At 36.2% G+C, this 17,874-nt stretch overlaps 1 protein-coding gene across 9 annotated transcripts in view; it reads right to left on the bottom strand.

Annotated features, from left to right (window-relative positions):
* The window catches only part of ubr5 (ubiquitin protein ligase E3 component n-recognin 5), a 134,337-nt gene that overhangs the window by 95,620 nt on the left and 20,843 nt on the right, over positions 1 to 17,874 (bottom strand). For 8 of the 9 annotated variants that reach the window (XM_052022852.1, XM_052022853.1, XM_052022858.1 and 5 more), the window contains exons 4-8: positions 8,264 to 8,340; positions 7,307 to 7,426; positions 5,679 to 5,859; positions 2,652 to 2,811; positions 1,920 to 2,069 (exon numbers count right to left, since the gene is read on the bottom strand). In XM_052022852.1, coding sequence (XP_051878812.1) covers positions 1,920 to 2,069; positions 2,652 to 2,811; positions 5,679 to 5,859; positions 7,307 to 7,426; positions 8,264 to 8,340 — 688 coding nt within the window. The remainder of the gene's footprint in view (positions 1 to 1,919; positions 2,070 to 2,651; positions 2,812 to 5,678; positions 5,860 to 7,306; positions 7,427 to 8,263; positions 8,341 to 17,874) is intronic. The other variant, XM_052022857.1, reaches the window with a different exon arrangement.

Here is a 17,874-nt window from a genome sequence, read left to right as displayed (position 1 = left end):
GAATCTCACAGAACTAGAAGCCCTTTGTAAGGAAGAATGGGCAAAAATCCCCCAAACAAGAATTGAAAGACTCTTAGCTGGCTGCAGAAAGCGTTTACAAGCTGTGATACTGCCAAAGGGGGTGTTACTAAGTACTGACCATGCAGGGTGCCCAAACTTTTGCTTCAGGCCCTTTCTTTTTTGTTATTTTGAAACTATAAAAGATGGAAATAAAGTAATCTTGTTTAAAATATTAAAGAAATGTGTCATCTTTAACTTTATGCCTTTTGGAAATCAGGTCATCTTTTACTCACTTAGCTATTGACAGTAACAGAAATTTTGACCAGGGGTGCCCAAACTTTTGCATGCCACAGTAATTGTATGCCAAGTCCTGAACAGCCACAAGGGACAAGGCAAGGCCAAGGACTGCCTGCAGGTATAAAAAAAAAAGCCACAAAGGCCCTCCTTGTACCCATTACACCTCCAAAATAAACATAAATATGCCCCATAATGTTCTAAAAGCATTAACATGCATTCATAAATACATTACAATGTTAAAATTCCTAAAAGAAAATTATATTAACCAACAAACTACTGCCAATGAATGTACTAAAACTTACAGGCAGTGATCAGTTTTGAAATCATACGGCGCAGGTGTGTATACAAAGTCAGCTCTCTATTAGAGGAGCACACACACAGGAATCACTTGATACAAGTGGTCTGGAAACAGATTACCTTATACAGACAATGACTGGTTCCTTGATGTGTACATGCACACAGATATATTTGTTCAAAAATAAACCTAAGATGGGGCCTCAGGCCACGAGTACACAGATCCATGCATTACAAATCAGTGGATAATGAGGACTGTGTGCACAGCAATTTGAGTTTGAAGCCTTTCATCCAGTATCTTAAGATAACTTTGGAATATTTCATTCTTAAAACTGCAATATTATTTTAGCTGTAATGTTAATTATACACAGTGTTCCAAATATTGCTTCTCTATCAACCGATGATCCAACTTTGGAAGAAACCTTTATCAATTTGTATTGACCTTTAAGCAAAAACTAAGTTTTGTGAAAACTTTAAGAATCAGATTTGGTTTAGTACACTTGGCAATTTAACTTGAAAGCTGCAGAAGTTTTTTTTAAAATATAGATTCTAAGTGTACATTCCTCCTGTCCAATATCCACTGTAAGACAAAACAAACTACTTTGTCCTTGTACAAAATGATGGTCAGATGCCCAGTTTTCAAAAGATACTTGAGCCTAATTTCAATAAGCAAACATCTTGACTATCAAGGTGGACAAAACTTTTGGAACTTTACATTTCAGAGAAACGTTACAGGTAAGTAACCAATCCTAGTTTATGAAATGAATGGGGATACAGAGGCAGGGTGGTACAGGAAGGGAAGTGGTTGTAATCTAAATAAAATTAACCAGCTTCACATCCCACCCAACAAAAACGTCCTTAATGTGACTATTAACACCTTCGAAGAAACTGCAATATTTAGGTGGGGCAAAATGTTTTTAAGATATCACAACTGTTTGGGACAAATCGAATGAATCAAAGTGTAGTTTCTTGTTCTTCACTGTTCACCTGAAAAAATATCTTTTCTGTTTTGAAAGCCTAAATGTTAAACTCAAATATCAAAAAAATCAAAAGCACAACTAACATGGTCATACAGTTGTGCTTTAAAAAGGTACTACCTGTGTAAAAACATCAACCTGGAGGCATCCTGAAATTGAACCTTCAAGTCATACTGTTATGCAGAACTCAAATGGAGGTAAATAATACTTTAGTTTCACTGTCAAGAGTTTGCTAACATGGGGACATTTGAGAACATGTATTTTCTAGTGTTCTTATACTTGCTACTGATGATCAGGAGAAAACACCTTGAAAGGCACAATGCTTGTAAAATTATCTTGGCTTCAAAATACCTCTTGATGAGCCTAGTCTGGATAGAGAAGAGCGACGGAAGGAAGGATAACCAAAATAGCTGATATCTTCAGAAAACATAGCATCAGCATCTATGATGACACTCGGATGAGCAGAATGGATATCTGCATCCAGCAATGACATAAGATCCTCTGAGAAGGGAACACAGCACTGTTAATAGTACAAAACAAGTACCTAAGTATGTGACATATGTTAGCTATATTATTCCTATTAAGATCAGTAATAAATGTTCCCCCAAACACAACAAAATAGCATCTGAATATCATGAATAGAGTATAAAAATCTAGTCATTACAAGCATTCTCTATGGTAAAGTGTTTAATACTACATACATTTGAGTACATTATCTTTAATGGTTGAAAATAAATATTTCCTGTAAATAAAAATACAAGAAAAAGAGCTACAGAAATGATATTCAAGTAGCATGTTTTATCAGGTAAAATGTACATCAAAATCATTCAGAAGTAGAATTGGGTAAGAGTGGGGTAAATCTGTTTTAAACTGCCTGAACAGCATATCTAAAATAGATAAGGTAAAATAGATTAACACTTAACATGAAGCCTTGGGCTCCCTTATTTACACAAGGCCAACAAAAACTAGGCATATTGTGACAGAAAATTTTCATCTTCCAGTTTCACAAAATTGAAGGAATTCTAATTACATAAGAAAGCAAAATACATCTGAATCTGAAATCACAGTATCAAGCTCACAAACCTCCAGGTAAATATGATTCACTTGCTGTATCATCACCATCATCTCCATCTTCATCATCACGGCTAAGTAGGTTGTTTACAGCAAGATTAACATCCAAATTAGTCCTCTGTAGTTCCCGAATAATAACACTTCTAGATTTGCCTTGTAATACAACTTGTGCCTGTGTGGAAGAGAGAGAACGAAGCCAGGATGAATAGAAAATTCAGTTTAAATTAAAAACATGTTAATTTATAGTGTCAAATTTCTAAGAATATTTGAACAGACTTTTACAACGTAAAATTGTAAGATTCAAACAAGTTGAAAACCTGAAATGGTGATTTCAATACATCAGCTTACATTGGCTATTCTAAGAATTCATTGATTAAATTTCGATGTCCAATATCAGCTTGAATGCATATGTAAAAGGCTCAATCATCCTTTTAATTGACTATCAAACCTCTTATTATCCATTCCTGAGGTATGGTCAAGTAAACTTGCCAATAAAACAGAGGGAATACTGCTAACCATATTAAGATGGTTGGCTTTCTTTATGAATTGCTGCATACTATGCTGTCAATGTTGTCGGGTAGGAAGGTCCACAATTTTGACACTCAAAAGTGTTATAAATTTGTAGAAGAACTAATTACTTTACTGACAAATATTAAAAGAATGCATCCAAGCAATAATTTAGCTAGCATTTGTCCAAAACCATAAACAATCAATACCACTTTTACAGGCATCTTTCACCAATTTAGCCTAAAAATGCCCAACTTTGCACATATTATAGAAGTGTATTCCTAACTGTTGGACGAATTCACCAGCTGAGACAATTCCTCACCATTGGCAATCTATATTAATAACAGTATGCAGAAACCTGCATGTTTACACTTGTTCAATTTATAGTTATTGGCATCATTTTCTGACTGCTTTATCTTCTGGCTATCAACTAGGAAGGTTCTATGCAAAGTAAATAAATTTTGCACTGCAGAGCTTAATCAAGCTGTGCAAGTTAATAACCTCCAAATGGTAGCACCTGTTGTTTGTAACCTCTTGTTTAACAGCTGAGCCTTTGAATATCTTGCAGCATTTCTGCTTAGGCCCAAGCTGACGTTAAACAATACTGAGATAATTTTAAGTGTGTCAATAATCCAATTGCCATGATGGAATCTATGATACTAAAGGGATAACAGAATCTACATCTGACACAATATTAAAATGAAAAGTTAAGAGTTACTGCGGAGCAGAATTGACAGCTTTCATCAAAAGCCTCAGGAGGCATTAGCAAGTTGGAAAAACATTGTATATTCAAGGTGTTCAACATACCAATTTAGGATTACTATCCCTATCAACTCACTAGGTCAAGTTTACTGTTAAATTACCATGAATTCCAAATCACATTGATTCTTAAATATACCTATTCAATACTAACAGTCATGAAAGTTTCATGAAAACTGCTAATCCCTGTCATATATTACGGTCACTTACCAAATTCTTTAACCATTCTCAAGACAGGCAAGCATTTCAAAGCAACTAAAACTGATGAAAACTTTAAATATTTTAGTGATTTTAACTTTGAAAATTATTTTTCCCTGTATGCTTCATACAGTGCCATTTATGATGAAAGGTTATTGATCAGAAACATTAACCCATCTTCTCTCTCTGCAGATATTCCCCAACCTGCTCAGCATTTCCAATATTTTGTTTTTCAGCACAGTCGAACATTCTTTTTTCAATCACATCATAGGGTCATTCATAGTGACTATCAGAGTCCTGAATTTAATGTTTTATGTAAACAATGGCACCTGCCAGACTGCAGCATTGAAGACTTTGCTTTGGCTTGGGGGTTGAAGTTGTGGCAGTGTCAAAGTTGACCAATAATATTTCCTGAGCATCTTTAGTGCAAAGCCATTTGAACTAATTTTTTGTTGAAGACTCCCATCTGTTCACTGAAGCTAGGACTTAAGCTGCTGGACAGTCTCACGTGCAAGCAGCAAAAATAGTCAACAGTTCAATATATGCTTGTACTCTCAAGTACCTCTCAACTTCCTCCATCAGAAATTTTAAAAAAATCAACTGTCCAAATCAAGTTCAATGCAACACTAGAAAAAAAATCAAATTATTCATCGATCTCATCAATATAGATCCTTGCTACTGTGCCTTTACTCACTATCAGGAAAACCAAACAGAATTTCCAAGTCCAGCAGCCTCTCAGTTTCAGAAATAAATGCAATTCTACTAAACCGCAGCAATAGCAGCAGCAAATGTGAGCTGCCCTTTTCCTTCCTTTCAGCCCTTATTTACAGTTGTTAATGGGTTAGGAATCCTTGCACAGGCAACAGTTTAATTTTTACATTATATTTTGCATCTTTATTGAGTCACTGTTAATTACACATAGCACATCCATAAAATATTGAATATTTAGCTAGGCTGCACTCGAAGCCTTACCAAATAACTGATTTGGTTACCTCAAGTTTGTTATAAATGAAGCAAACACTTATGAGTACACATTTGGCGATAACTGGGCTAAATTTTTACAAAGGGATCGCCAACTTTCATAAAATACCAAACCTAAAATTGTACTGTACAGTTAAGTTTCCAATTCTAAGAATAAAATGAATGAACTAAAATTCCACATTCAATTTTAAGGCTTAATAAAACAACTGTTTGGCATGCTATTAGCACTGATCTAATGTTTGTAAACCATGTCACTCAAATGACTAAACTTCACCATAAGTAATAAACTACACTTGCAAGTGTGATTTTGATTTAATGACACTTCCATTATCTGGTGTTTAATGCGCAACGTTGCATGTGGAACTTAATACTTTAAATACAAATTCTGTGTTATCCTGTCCCAACTTTGCTCATTGAATTTCAGGTTTTGTTCTACAAAATCTGTAAACTGAGCAGTCCCTAATGAAAATGTTTGAAAACACTTCCACAGATCTTATTTGCCCCAATGGAGTCAAGTCTCTTTTTTTATTCCTCCCCTAAAACACAAAGTATTTTGATACTGTTTTGTAACAGAAGTAGTTTCTATAACACTACCTGAGAGATCAGTTCCTCTGGGATGACCGATGCAGGTATGACTGGCTGTGGCTGACTTCCAAGTAGTCCAGATCCTCGATCACGACCAGTACGTATCACTCTAGTCTGCCTCCGTGAGTCCCTTGTCCCCGTGGATGATCTTCCTGAGGCCCCACCACTCACTCCAGAACTCCAACGACTCCTGAACGTGCAATTCATGAAGTGTGTATTAGTTAAAACTAGTCGAAAAGCAATTAGAAAGGGATGAAAGCAAAGACTTAAAAACAACCTGTATGCATCAGGAGAGATTAAAATGTACCACTTTCATTAAAGTACTCCAGGAGCATTTTTATATTTAAATTATTTATTCTGAAATGAAACGCCATTACTCATAATAGCAAAAAGCAAGAGGTTAAAATAATGCATTATAGAACAGCCAACCATAGCTTGTAACAAATGCAAATGAATTGTAAGTATGAAATTCACAAACATGCATTAAAATAATGTGGGAATTTGGTGCAGTGCTATTATTTAATGGGTTTGACAGCTAATGTTTGTCATTAAAACTCTTATATAAAAAAACAATTTGTAATTGATAATGGGGAGGAAAGGTATAAATACTTCAAAAGATCAGTAGGTGTTCTTTATCGCATACATAATGAGTACTCATTAGCAGTGTGTCTACTTGCTTATATATCCGAACTTATAAACAGAACATCCAGTGCAAATACTCAAAATAGCAAAGAGCAGAGTCCTTCAGAGAGGGAAGCCTTAGTAATCTGTCTTAATGAAGGTACCAAACCACCCTTGGCAAATATTCAAAAAAGCAGATATGTTAGTCTTCAACCTTTTCATAAAGTTGCTTTAATCTGTTTACACTGAAAATTTTGGATTGCTTTAGTTATAAAACTCTTCAGCTGCACAGGCAAATTCCCATGGCAATGAAAGATTGCACAATGTAATTGCTGTTTGAACCTGTAATCACTTGTCAGATGACATTCCAATTTCATTTCCAAATACTTTGTAGCTAGATTCTGTTTATAAACATATGCTAATGGAGCTCTTTTTTCAGAATCCCAGCTTTTTTGGACAATTTTGGCAATTAAAATATTAATTCTAGTAATTAATTGACAAGTATACCCATTATTGCATTGTCACATCAAATCCCATTTCACTGATCATTTACAACAGTTCATAGTTTGAATTATTAATGGGTGTAGTACAAATACTTCAAGTCAACTTCACAGGAACAGAATAAAGCATTTATCACTCTGCAAATCTTTAAGGTGAGTGGCAGTGTTAGAAAAGCAGTCACAGTATTTTCCATTCATGAATTCAAAAGAATATGCTTCTGCAAGTAGTATTTCATTGTCACTGTGTCCAACTTAATTGTTAACACAGTATTTGGCAAAAGTAGACAAGTGATACTTAACAGAAGGAAGTCCAAAAAGAGGGAAACCAAGCAACCCATTTTAGCAGGAATGATGAGTCAGATTCCTGAATGCATCATGGCATGCGCTATGAATAACAGCTAAAATTTACAGCCAGCAGTTTCAAAACAAGTTCTTAACCACCCTAGCAATGCACATTTCTTTGGCACATGGGCTGATTTGAAGGTCATGTTGACCTAGAACCCTGCCAAAACTTACCCAAGGGGGTTGCCTGCCAGTCTGCCCAGAGTATCAGAACCAGACAGAAACCATGGGGAATCACTACTCCTGCCTGGCCTGGAAGTCCTTCCTGTGCCTGAACCACTGCTCAACTTTGAACTGGAAACAAAGACGGGAGATGGGTTACAACACAGGTATCCCAAGCCTCGCAGCTCAGGGACTTTACATTTTCTGTAACTGGTGAATGACCAGCCAGTGCAACACCCTTGGGCAATTTTTAGCTTTCAATATTTGTTCAGTTACTGTTAAGTTTTTAAAGATGTTCATAGTTTGAGCATAGCTACAAGTTTTTTTTGATGTCACTGATTTTATAAATCTGAATTCATATTAGATTTCTTAAAATTGCACAATTTTGAAAATAGCTTTTTGACTTAAAAATAATCTTGAGAAAGTAGTACAAACAATTTGGAATGCGCTTCATTTTCATAGATAAGTTCTGAGCCAAGCCAAGCCGAGCCTAACCATTCCCAAATTTAGACACAATGATGTTAACATTTTACAGCCACGTGAAAGGAAAAAGTACTTTGTATAAACAGCAAAGGATTGCTAGACATTTTTAGTAAAATCACAACTCCACCAAAGTAAACAGAGCTGTGGTCAGACAGTACAAGAAATTTAAAAATTAGGCATTATTCATCATATTTCAACTCTACAAAAACAAAGAATTGGCCAGAAAATATTTCAATCAAACATGAAGAATAATCATTTTGATTGGCAATTTGATGATTTTAAATGACGATTCAAAATAAGTTCAATTACCAAGCGGTGTAGAAAATAAAACCTGCATTCATTAAAAGGTTTTAGGTCCAGTGCTTATATGCATGTGAAATTGGAATGCCAGCAAATATCAGAATTGAATTTGTATACAATCAAGAAGTGTGCAACTACAAATTATGTAGGAGAGATAAAATAAGATCAGCAGATACAAATACTCACCCATCACTAGTATCTGGTTTTCCCAGCTCCAATCTGTCTGGTTGAACAGCAAAGCTAATTCTACAGATACGGCCATCCTGGTAAGGGTTTTTGGTTTGGAAGGGAGGGTAAAGGAAAGAAAAGATTCCAGCATGAAATACCACAAAATAGTGTACCACTGAACCTCAAAACATAAATGACTTCTATAATAGCCAAAATTCATTTACAGTTGGCAGCTACACATTAACAAATTCCAGAAGGGAATTTTGAATGTCATTAGTTAAATCAGCACAAGCCACTGATCCAGCTTCAATGCATGTATTGGTATAAGAACAAGACAAAATTGCTGGATTTTAATAAACCAGTCTTCCCAAATCCTTACACTAACTCTTTATATTAGCACCCGTTCTTCTATTATCCACTAAGCTTGGTGGGTCTCTTTGCCATGCCAATTGCTTCTGTTCCTCTCCTGACACCTAACTGATCCTCTTAGATAGCTCCTACTACCTTCTTGCAAGTAGCAACACCAACTGCTTCAAAATATGTTTGTTTTGCTGACATCTGCTACCAACCTGCAACTAATCTCACCAGAGTACATACTGTTCATTTCAACCTTCCAATGGACTTCAACTATGGTCCAGCAAATATTGCTGCACATCTGTCTCCACTATGGCTGCTCAGTAATAATCTTATCAAGACATACTACACCAAGATCTTGACCGTGAGAGAAGACATTTCGTGTTTACTTTGGCCTTTTAAGCAGAAAAAACCTGTGGTCAAATAATGTGCAAACTCCACGCAGCACTCAAAGTTGGGACTGAACCTGGGTCACTGGAGCTGTCAGGCAGCAGCTCTATTCGCTGTGCCAGTGTGCTGCCCTAAAGTTTGCAGTAGAGTGAAAAAAATGCATATCTATCTTCATCAATGTGTGGGTTAGTTGGTTAATTGGCCACTGTTAAATTATCCCTTGTATGTAGGTGAGTGGTAGAATCTGGGGTGAGTTAATGGAAGTGTGGGGAGAATAAAATGGGAGTAGTGTAAATGTGTACTTGATCAGCAGACGCAGTAATCAGCTACCCATTTACACTCTGTATGCACACAAAATGGGAATTAGTACACATTGTAATACATGACAGTCATAGACATTGCAGTACACTATGACAAACAGACCCTAAACCTCACAAAGACCTTAATTTTGTTCTGATCTGCATCTTCATCAGCCAGCTCTGCCACTTCCCTATTTATCCTGAAAGCACCAGATCAAATTTCTTCCTAGCTGCCCCACTACCATAACTCTGAAATTGCATTCTCTAGTTTCCCCCCACCTCCCCTTGAGCTCTCCAAACTTGTGTCCCCAAGTTCCATCTCTTCTTTCCCCAACTTACTTCTTATTGCTGATCCGACAACCCTTCCTAGTTCAATTTACTAACATAATTTATGGTCCTTTCCTCTTGCGTATTATAACCCTTTCATTCAACCCTATCATCACCATCCCTCTCCTCACGCTAACCAATGCCTGTCCCCTCAATGCTTGAAACTACCAGTTTATTTCTTTAAATGCACAGAAGCCTCAAGCCCAAGTGACATTTCATTCACCATCTCAATCCCATCAATCGAATTAACTCCTTACTGCAATGAAAGATTGGATTTCAAAGACGACAAATTATCCTTCTCAAGCTGTCAGTAGCCTGCATCATTGCCAATCAGATCAATGCCCATCTGGGTGGAATGACATTTCCTTGGTTCCTTTATGTACCTAGGGTCTAGTCAGAACTACCTACAACAGTTCTCTTCAAGCTGTCGCACTGTCATCTACAGATGCCTATCCTTGCAACCACAGTCTACCATTTCTCACTCTTTGAAAATATCATGCAAAACACAGCATTAGTTTGCATTTTTCTTGACCACACCCAATTTTACTACCTTTAAGACAATCAATATATCACAAGACTGTGTGCAACCTTCAAGACTGGATAAGCAAATTTCCTACAAGTAATCAGCAAGATCAAACTCATCACCTTCAGACCTTGCCACAAACTCAATTTTTTAGCCACTAACTCAATCATGACAATTTTGAAATTGAACAGAAATACCCTTGACCATGTCGCCTTGCTTCATTATGAGATGGTCTTGGATGCTTACAAACATTCACTTTCTTCCACCATTTAATATTGCCTCCCTTCTTCCCTCAGCTCATATACTGCTAATATCCTCATTCATACTTTTGTTACCAGATTTGACAATTCAAACATGACAAAAGGCCTGCCTTACTCCACCCGAAACAAACTTGAGAACACTCCAAACTCTTGTTTTTGTCTTAATTCACACACTCCCTATCCATCTGTAGCCCAGTGCTCTTCAATGTACACTGTTATGCAGTTAAACAACTGATTTCACAACTTTCATTTTTGTTTTTAAATCTGATATTGGTCTCAGCCTTCCACATCTATCACCCCTCCATCCCCTCTGGGCCTCTTCAGGGAGGTGGGACAGGAGCGTAAAGATCCAAACTCGACGATTCAGAAACAGCTTCTTCCTCTCCATCAGATTTCTGAACAGTCCATGAACCTACTTCATTCTTTTTTTTTTGCACTGTTTATTTTTTTAATTTATGCTTTATGTCTTTGCACTGTACCGCTGCCACAAGACAACAAATTTCACGTCATACAAGACAATGATAATAAACCTGATTCTGATCGGCATCCCTTCAGTTCTGGTCAAAAGCATCCCTAAAATTACATGCATCACCACTGGCAGCCATACCTGTTACAACCTCCCCCCCACCCCCCAAACTTTAGAACTCTTTCAAACCCCTTAAGAAACTTCTGACCAAGATTCTGCTCATCTCCTCTGATATTTTCTTTATGACTCCAATGTCAAATTTTGCTTGATCATATTCCTGTTAAGTGATTTAGAATACCTTGAATATCTTACTACGTCAACAATGCTGTTGAATCACATTCTACTGTTGTAAACATCTAACCTAACATACTTCAATCCCCTCATACAGTAATATTAGGTTGCAACTTTTTTAACTATGTGCATGCACAAGGCATATTGCTGAGTATCTTAAGAGCCTAGAATATTGCAGAAAAAATTGAAACTAATCCTTAAAATGCAGTATTCTAAAGATACTAATAACAGATTGTATTGGGAATGTTTAAACAATGCTATACTCCATACCAAACCCTAAAATTTACACCACCAACCAGCCATAAGAAATTTCAGCACAAATAGGAGTGAAATGTCTGGGTTATGAGAGTTGATTGCTTAAATGAGATTATCAATTTAGAAATAAGAGAATGTTTTCTGTCACCACAAACTGTTTCCTCACCCCACCCCCAAGGAAAAGAATGGAATATTGTCTAAGCTTAAGTCATACTCACCTGCTGACAGCTATTGCGCAGCCAAATTTGAACCCAAATGAATAAAAATCCACTGCTGCACTCTGCTGCTATATTCTGATGTTTCTATTACCTTACTAACTCTCCAATAGGGAGAAGTTCCAAATGAAAAAGGAGGTCCTGTGCATCAACTTTTTACTGTTATACAACATTTTCTGTTTTACTCATCTTTTGAAAAAAAATCAGTCAAAAATCTTGATTGACAAACGCACTGGGATATTGATTAGTTGCTGCTCCAAATTAAAACAAATTGCACAAATTACTTGAATCCTTTCAGGATTATCATTTTGCTTCTTGTATTTAAGAAAGTTGCAACCTTAAGAGAAAAACTCCACAGAAATTCTAAAAATACCTTACAACTAAATTGAACACCTGGCTTTCAGTTCTTAATGGCTAATCATGAAAATTCAATTGCAGATAGCTTCACGTAAGTGAATTACTGAACAGGATCGCGCTCTTCCCCCCACCCCCCCCCCCAACCAAATTATTGATCAAGACATTGACTCAATGACTTGATCAAAAATTAACAAACTTCAACCAGCTGAAAATACAGAATTTGGAAGATTTCCACCAATGCCTCTACTATTTCAACTGCTGTCTCTTCTAATTTCCTCAGATACATACCATCAGGTGCTCTTCCAAAATTCTGGAGGGCAACAATTATAACCCCAATATTTAAGAAAGAGAGAGACAAAATAGAGGAAACAAGAGACTGGTTAGCCCAAATGTTAGTTTTAGGGAAGATTATTCTACAGTGTATTATAAAGGATGTGATAACAGGACACTTCTAAGATATCAACAGGATTAGACAAAAATCCAGCATGGATTTATGAAAGTGAAATGATAAACAAACCTACAAGTTTATTGAGGATGCAACTAGTAGAATAGATAACGAAACTGGACAACATGGTTAATTTGCTGAATATATCAAGGACAGAGATAAGTATCTAGGCACAAAAGGCATTAAGTCATATAGGAAGAAAGGGGGAAATATGACAAAATTAATACTGAGAGATGGAGCAGGCTTGAATGAACACCCTTGCTCCTATTTTCTACATTTCTATCAGTTATATAATCAAGAGGAAAAAGGAACAGAATATTATGTACTTTACAAAGGCAATTTTACCATAATGGATAATTTATTCTACCATTGAAGAGAACTGAAAATTGCAAACCGCGTTCAAGGTAATTTACAATTTTATGCCCATTCAGGCTACACATCAATCAACTGAATGTCTCTTCAATAATTTCACCTTGTCATTAAATGTCAACGAGAAAGATTTCAGACTTCAATTATTTGCTACTGGAGTATTTCCAAAATTACAAGCAACTTCCTTCTGGAGTGAGACAAATGCTTGTTCAATAGTTTAAGTGTGACAGGCATAAAACATGCTATACAAAATTTTCTTCCATTATGAATAAATGCATTTATGCAGAGTACCAGTGAACTGATCTTTCCTAACACAAGTTTAACAGTTGGTTTGAACGGAAAATCCACAGGGGAAAAGACACTGAGAACAGAAGCTCATGCTCATCTAATAATCTTCCATTTTGAACATTAAATAAAGTCACAATCATTTTATTCTGTTCCCTACAAAATAATATGCTGGAAGTCAATTTGAAGTAGTTATCTGGGTCACAAAGTCCTGCAATAATAGGACCATAAGATGTAGGAACAGAATTAGGCCACTCGGCCCATCAAGTCTGGTCTGCCATTCAATCATGGCTGACTTTATTTTCTCAATCCCATTCTCACACTCTCCCCCCATAACCCTTACCCCCCTTGCTAATCAAGAACCTACCAATCTCTGCCTTAAATACACTCAATGACTTGGCAACAAATTCCACAGATTGACCACCCTCCAGTTGAAGAAACTCCTCGTCATCTCAGTTCTAAACAGTCTTTATTCTGAAGCTATTCCCTCGGATCCTAGACTCTCCTACTAATGGAAACATCCTCTCCACATCCACTCTATCCAAGTCTTTCAGCAATGTTCTCCCTTTACTAAAGTTTCAATTAAAAATAGTGAAAAATTCATCTCTACAAAACAAGTGTGTGTCAACTTGGTCCATAAATAGTGAAAGCACTGAACAAAGTCAAAGAATCTCTCCCTAGTTCACTAATTTCAGCCACGTGGTAGGAACACAACAGGAGTTTGCAGTTCATATAGGCAGAGAAAAAATGACCTCTACCCAAATGACCACTAACAGAATCCAGAGAGTTATAAAAGTGGAAGCAAGATGGATTTGAATGAAGCTCTCATCCCATCTGCAGCCAAGCAAGTCACTATGATGTACTGATTCACCATTATTAACCCTTGGACAAGATACCCAAGTCAAATCCTGTAAGCCTATAATAGAGCCATATGCATTGCCTTTGGAAGCAACAGGAGTTTTTAAACAAAGCCATGCTATTTTGGATTAGTTTTTGAAACTTAAAACAAATATAAAATAGCAACCCTATGATTCATTTGTATCCCCCCGCCACAAAGATACCAACTTAATTTTATACCTATCTGCTAAAATTTGTTCAGACATCTCAACTGACAAAGGAAGTAGTGCTGCAAGACAGCATGATGATGAATTTATAGTGCATTAAAAATTTTTTTACATTTAGGACAGGTTTAACACGTGTTACAATGCCTCTAATGCAAAATATCTGTTAAAATTTTATAATTGACATGCCTGATCATCACACTAATTGCTTCTAATACTAGGTGATTAAGTATTAAATCTCAATTTTTAAAAAAATATTTTATCGTTTTTTTTCCTTGCACTTAGGAATAGATCAAAGCAAGTGATTGCTTTGACCCAACTCCAGGCATTTCATTCCATCCTCAACCTGACACATTTTTGGACCATTTTTCAAAACTGTGGATTTCATTCTCTTTCTCTCTCCCCCCATCCCCACAACATGATGTGCTCACATCTCCTCAGCCCAATTCAGTGATAACAAATGTCAGGACACTATAACTGAGGTTTCTGTTCAATATATAATTCAACATGAGCAATCAACCAATCAACATATGCCTTAACGATACCAATGAACTTATGAATGAACAAGAAACAAGAGTAGGCCACTTGACCCCTAGATTCAGCTCTGCTATTTAATATGATTGGCAATCAGTTACTCCAGTTCTACATTACCATCTTGGTAACCCATCTCAAAGTGCAAACAATAGTAAAGCACCCCTAATTATAACACAATAAAAGTGATTTTTTTTTAAATAAACTTAAACAAGGGACTATTCAGGGATCATATTTACATAGAATTCTGCATTACAAATGCAGGAAATGTTTATTAAAAGCAAAAAAAAAATAGACTATTAAAAGAAGATCATAAATTCCTTTCTCATCATCCAACCCTCTTCTGCTATTTCATGTGTGGCATCCTGGGATTGTTGGATGCTTCTTTTACAACCCTTTTTAGAATATACTGAAGGGAAAAAGCTCTTTATAAACAAAGCTCATCACAAGGCACTGGTGTGGGACAGATGGCCAGGGTGACCCTGTCTTGCCTCTGGAAGAGAGAAGAAATTAATAATGGCACTCTTATTTGCTGGCTGTGCTGCCTCAATCTGAGCCACATTTCAGAAAAATAACTATTTTGGTATAACATGCAGATGTTAGGATGAAAAATGTTATTTTTGAGCTGGACTTCTTTTTAAACATCTACATTTTTACATGTTAGCATAAACTGACATGTTATACACAAGGATTTATCCCAGAGTGATCCAAATAAAATAACATTTCCAATGTTCTCAGAAGCGTCTCTTTAAGCTTTCAGAATCAAACTACCGTTTTGCTACAGACACAAGTGTTCTTCTAATCTACTTTTTCAAATTAATGTGCAAAGCAAATTGGGTCTGAACTAAATGCACCTAAAATTAAACAACCTGCCTCAGACATTTATCCTTTGTAGAATGAGCTGTCCTAATGTCCCCTTCCTTGATTTGAACACTGAAAATTTTCCATTCTCCTTTGGTGTTTAAGTCAAAGTTCTGGGCTTCAAATAGGGAATTGATTTTAACTTCAACGCACTTTTAGGTCAAGATTTAAAGTTAGAACCTTTGTCAATCAACTCTACTTTGGTCCAACTGTCTACAGATAGTAGATTTTTTTTTGAAACAGTACTTCCAAATTAGGGCTCAACAAGCCACTTAGAAAATTTCTAATTCTAGGTTAGAAAGTGGAGATTACTTTTAAATGATAACCAAAAATAGGTTAAGGCTGTTATTACATGTCTGAAAAGCCTTTGAAGCATTGGTGCTTTCTATAACAGAATGTCAGTCGATTTCATTCTAAAATTCTTCTCTCATTCCATCTATTTTCTTTGCACTCAATCACATGCAATTAATTATCCATCTTTTTTTTGCATTTAAAAAAGCTTACGATTACTATTCATCTGAAAACCACACCTTATTCAACAACTCCATATGAGACGCCACAGTCAACTAGAATTACAATAAAAAAAAATTCACGTTCTTCCCAGTTTATCCCCAACCTCCCATTGTAAAAAGAGATTGGAAACAAAAAATGCTGGAAATAATTAGCTGGTCAGGTAATATCTGTGTAAAGAAAAAGTTAACCATTTACATATCTATGTTACTGTCAGATGAAGGACCTGTGTGCATTGTATTACCAGTACGTTTGGCTGCACAATGTGTAGGAGAGGTGAGAGGAGTTGCAAGAAGGACACAGATTTTATAGAGGTGTAACATACTCTATAGCATGAAGTTAACCATTCTGGTCAGAAGAATAGAAACAATACTGCTTAAATATAGAAAGACTACAGAATGCTACAAGAGGGGATCTGAGTGGGCATGCAAATCCCCTCTATCAAGGTGACACTTGAAGGACATACAAGCATTAGAACAAGTTCAGAAGTTCACAAGACTTATTCCCAAGATGAAGGGGTAGACCTATACTCAATGGAGCTTACAATGGTACTTGAAGTTACTGAATCACGAAACTCTGAAGGGTATTAAGGTCGATGCTGATGTTTTCCTCCTCAGAGGGATCTAAAGCTTGTGGGGGGGGGAGAAAAAGTTTCAGAATAAGTAGTCACCCATTTGAAATGGGGACAAGGAGAAATTTCTCTGCAATTCTCTCTACCAGAGCTGTCGAGACTGAATCACTAAATATATGCAAGCTGAGATGGATAGATTTCTGATCAATTGAGAAGTTAATGATTATGAGGACTATACTGAAAAGTGAAGCCAAGGCAAAAATCACTTCATAATGATCTTACTGAATAACAGAGCATATTCAAGGAACCACAAGGCCTGCTTTTTATTTCTTTTGATTTTAGGTCAATGACCTTTTATCAGCATAAATGCAGAATATTTCCAGGATCTTCTGTTGTTCTTTCATGTTTCCAGTATTTGCAGTAATTTGCTCTTATCCCCAAATGACATTGTTCTTGAAGTTGTTGATCCTGTATGAAATCCAATTGTGTTGGATCAGGCAACCTTTAATAATTAAGCTTGTTTTTGTTGGTGAGTACAACTTAGTAATGGAAACAAAATCTAAAATATTTAACCTTGTAAATCTCTTTTCTTCACCAACTCTATATAACCTATCCAAGAATGCCAAAGTAACCCTATTCCTTCCCTTCAGGAAGATGCAAGACAGATGCTTCTTTCAGCATCAGAAAAATCAAACACTTTTCAAACAACCTCTGAGCCCAACCCCTCCTAAGTAGTCACTGAACAAAAGTTATCACCAAATTTAACATTTTTCTAACATGCAAATATGCTTTGACAACACTAAAGATAAATTGAGGCTTTACAAAGTTGTTCCTCATCCAGAGCACTATCATATGTAGTAGAACAAAGCAAGAGTTTGAGCAATCATATTCTGCTTTATGATCAATAAAAAAAGTCAAGTGCAGTCAGGATATGCACACAAAAAGATAATGTTCAACCAGATCTTTACAGTTGTACAGTCATGTTCAAATGCTCAGTTTAAAAAAATGTCTCATAATTTGCTTTCTTCTTTAATGGTTAGCTTCATCAAGACAGCAAAAAGAGCAAAAACATTAAAAAAACATTAAGGCAACAGAACAGTACCGCAAAATGGAATCCTGTTATCGAAGGATATCTTTTAAGATTTATTTTAAGGTGACAAGATTTGCATTTATTGCCCAATCCAAACTACTTCAAAAGTGGCGATGACCCATCTCCTTGAACCAATGCAGTTGTTCTAAGGTAGGTACTCCCACAATGC

The sequence above is a fragment of the Pristis pectinata genome, chromosome 9, assembly GCF_009764475.1.
Source record: "Pristis pectinata isolate sPriPec2 chromosome 9, sPriPec2.1.pri, whole genome shotgun sequence".
Classification (NCBI taxonomy): Eukaryota; Metazoa; Chordata; class Chondrichthyes; order Rhinopristiformes; family Pristidae; genus Pristis; species Pristis pectinata.
The sequence above is the reverse complement of the archived record's forward strand: the minus strand, read 5'-3'. Positions and strand labels throughout refer to the sequence as shown.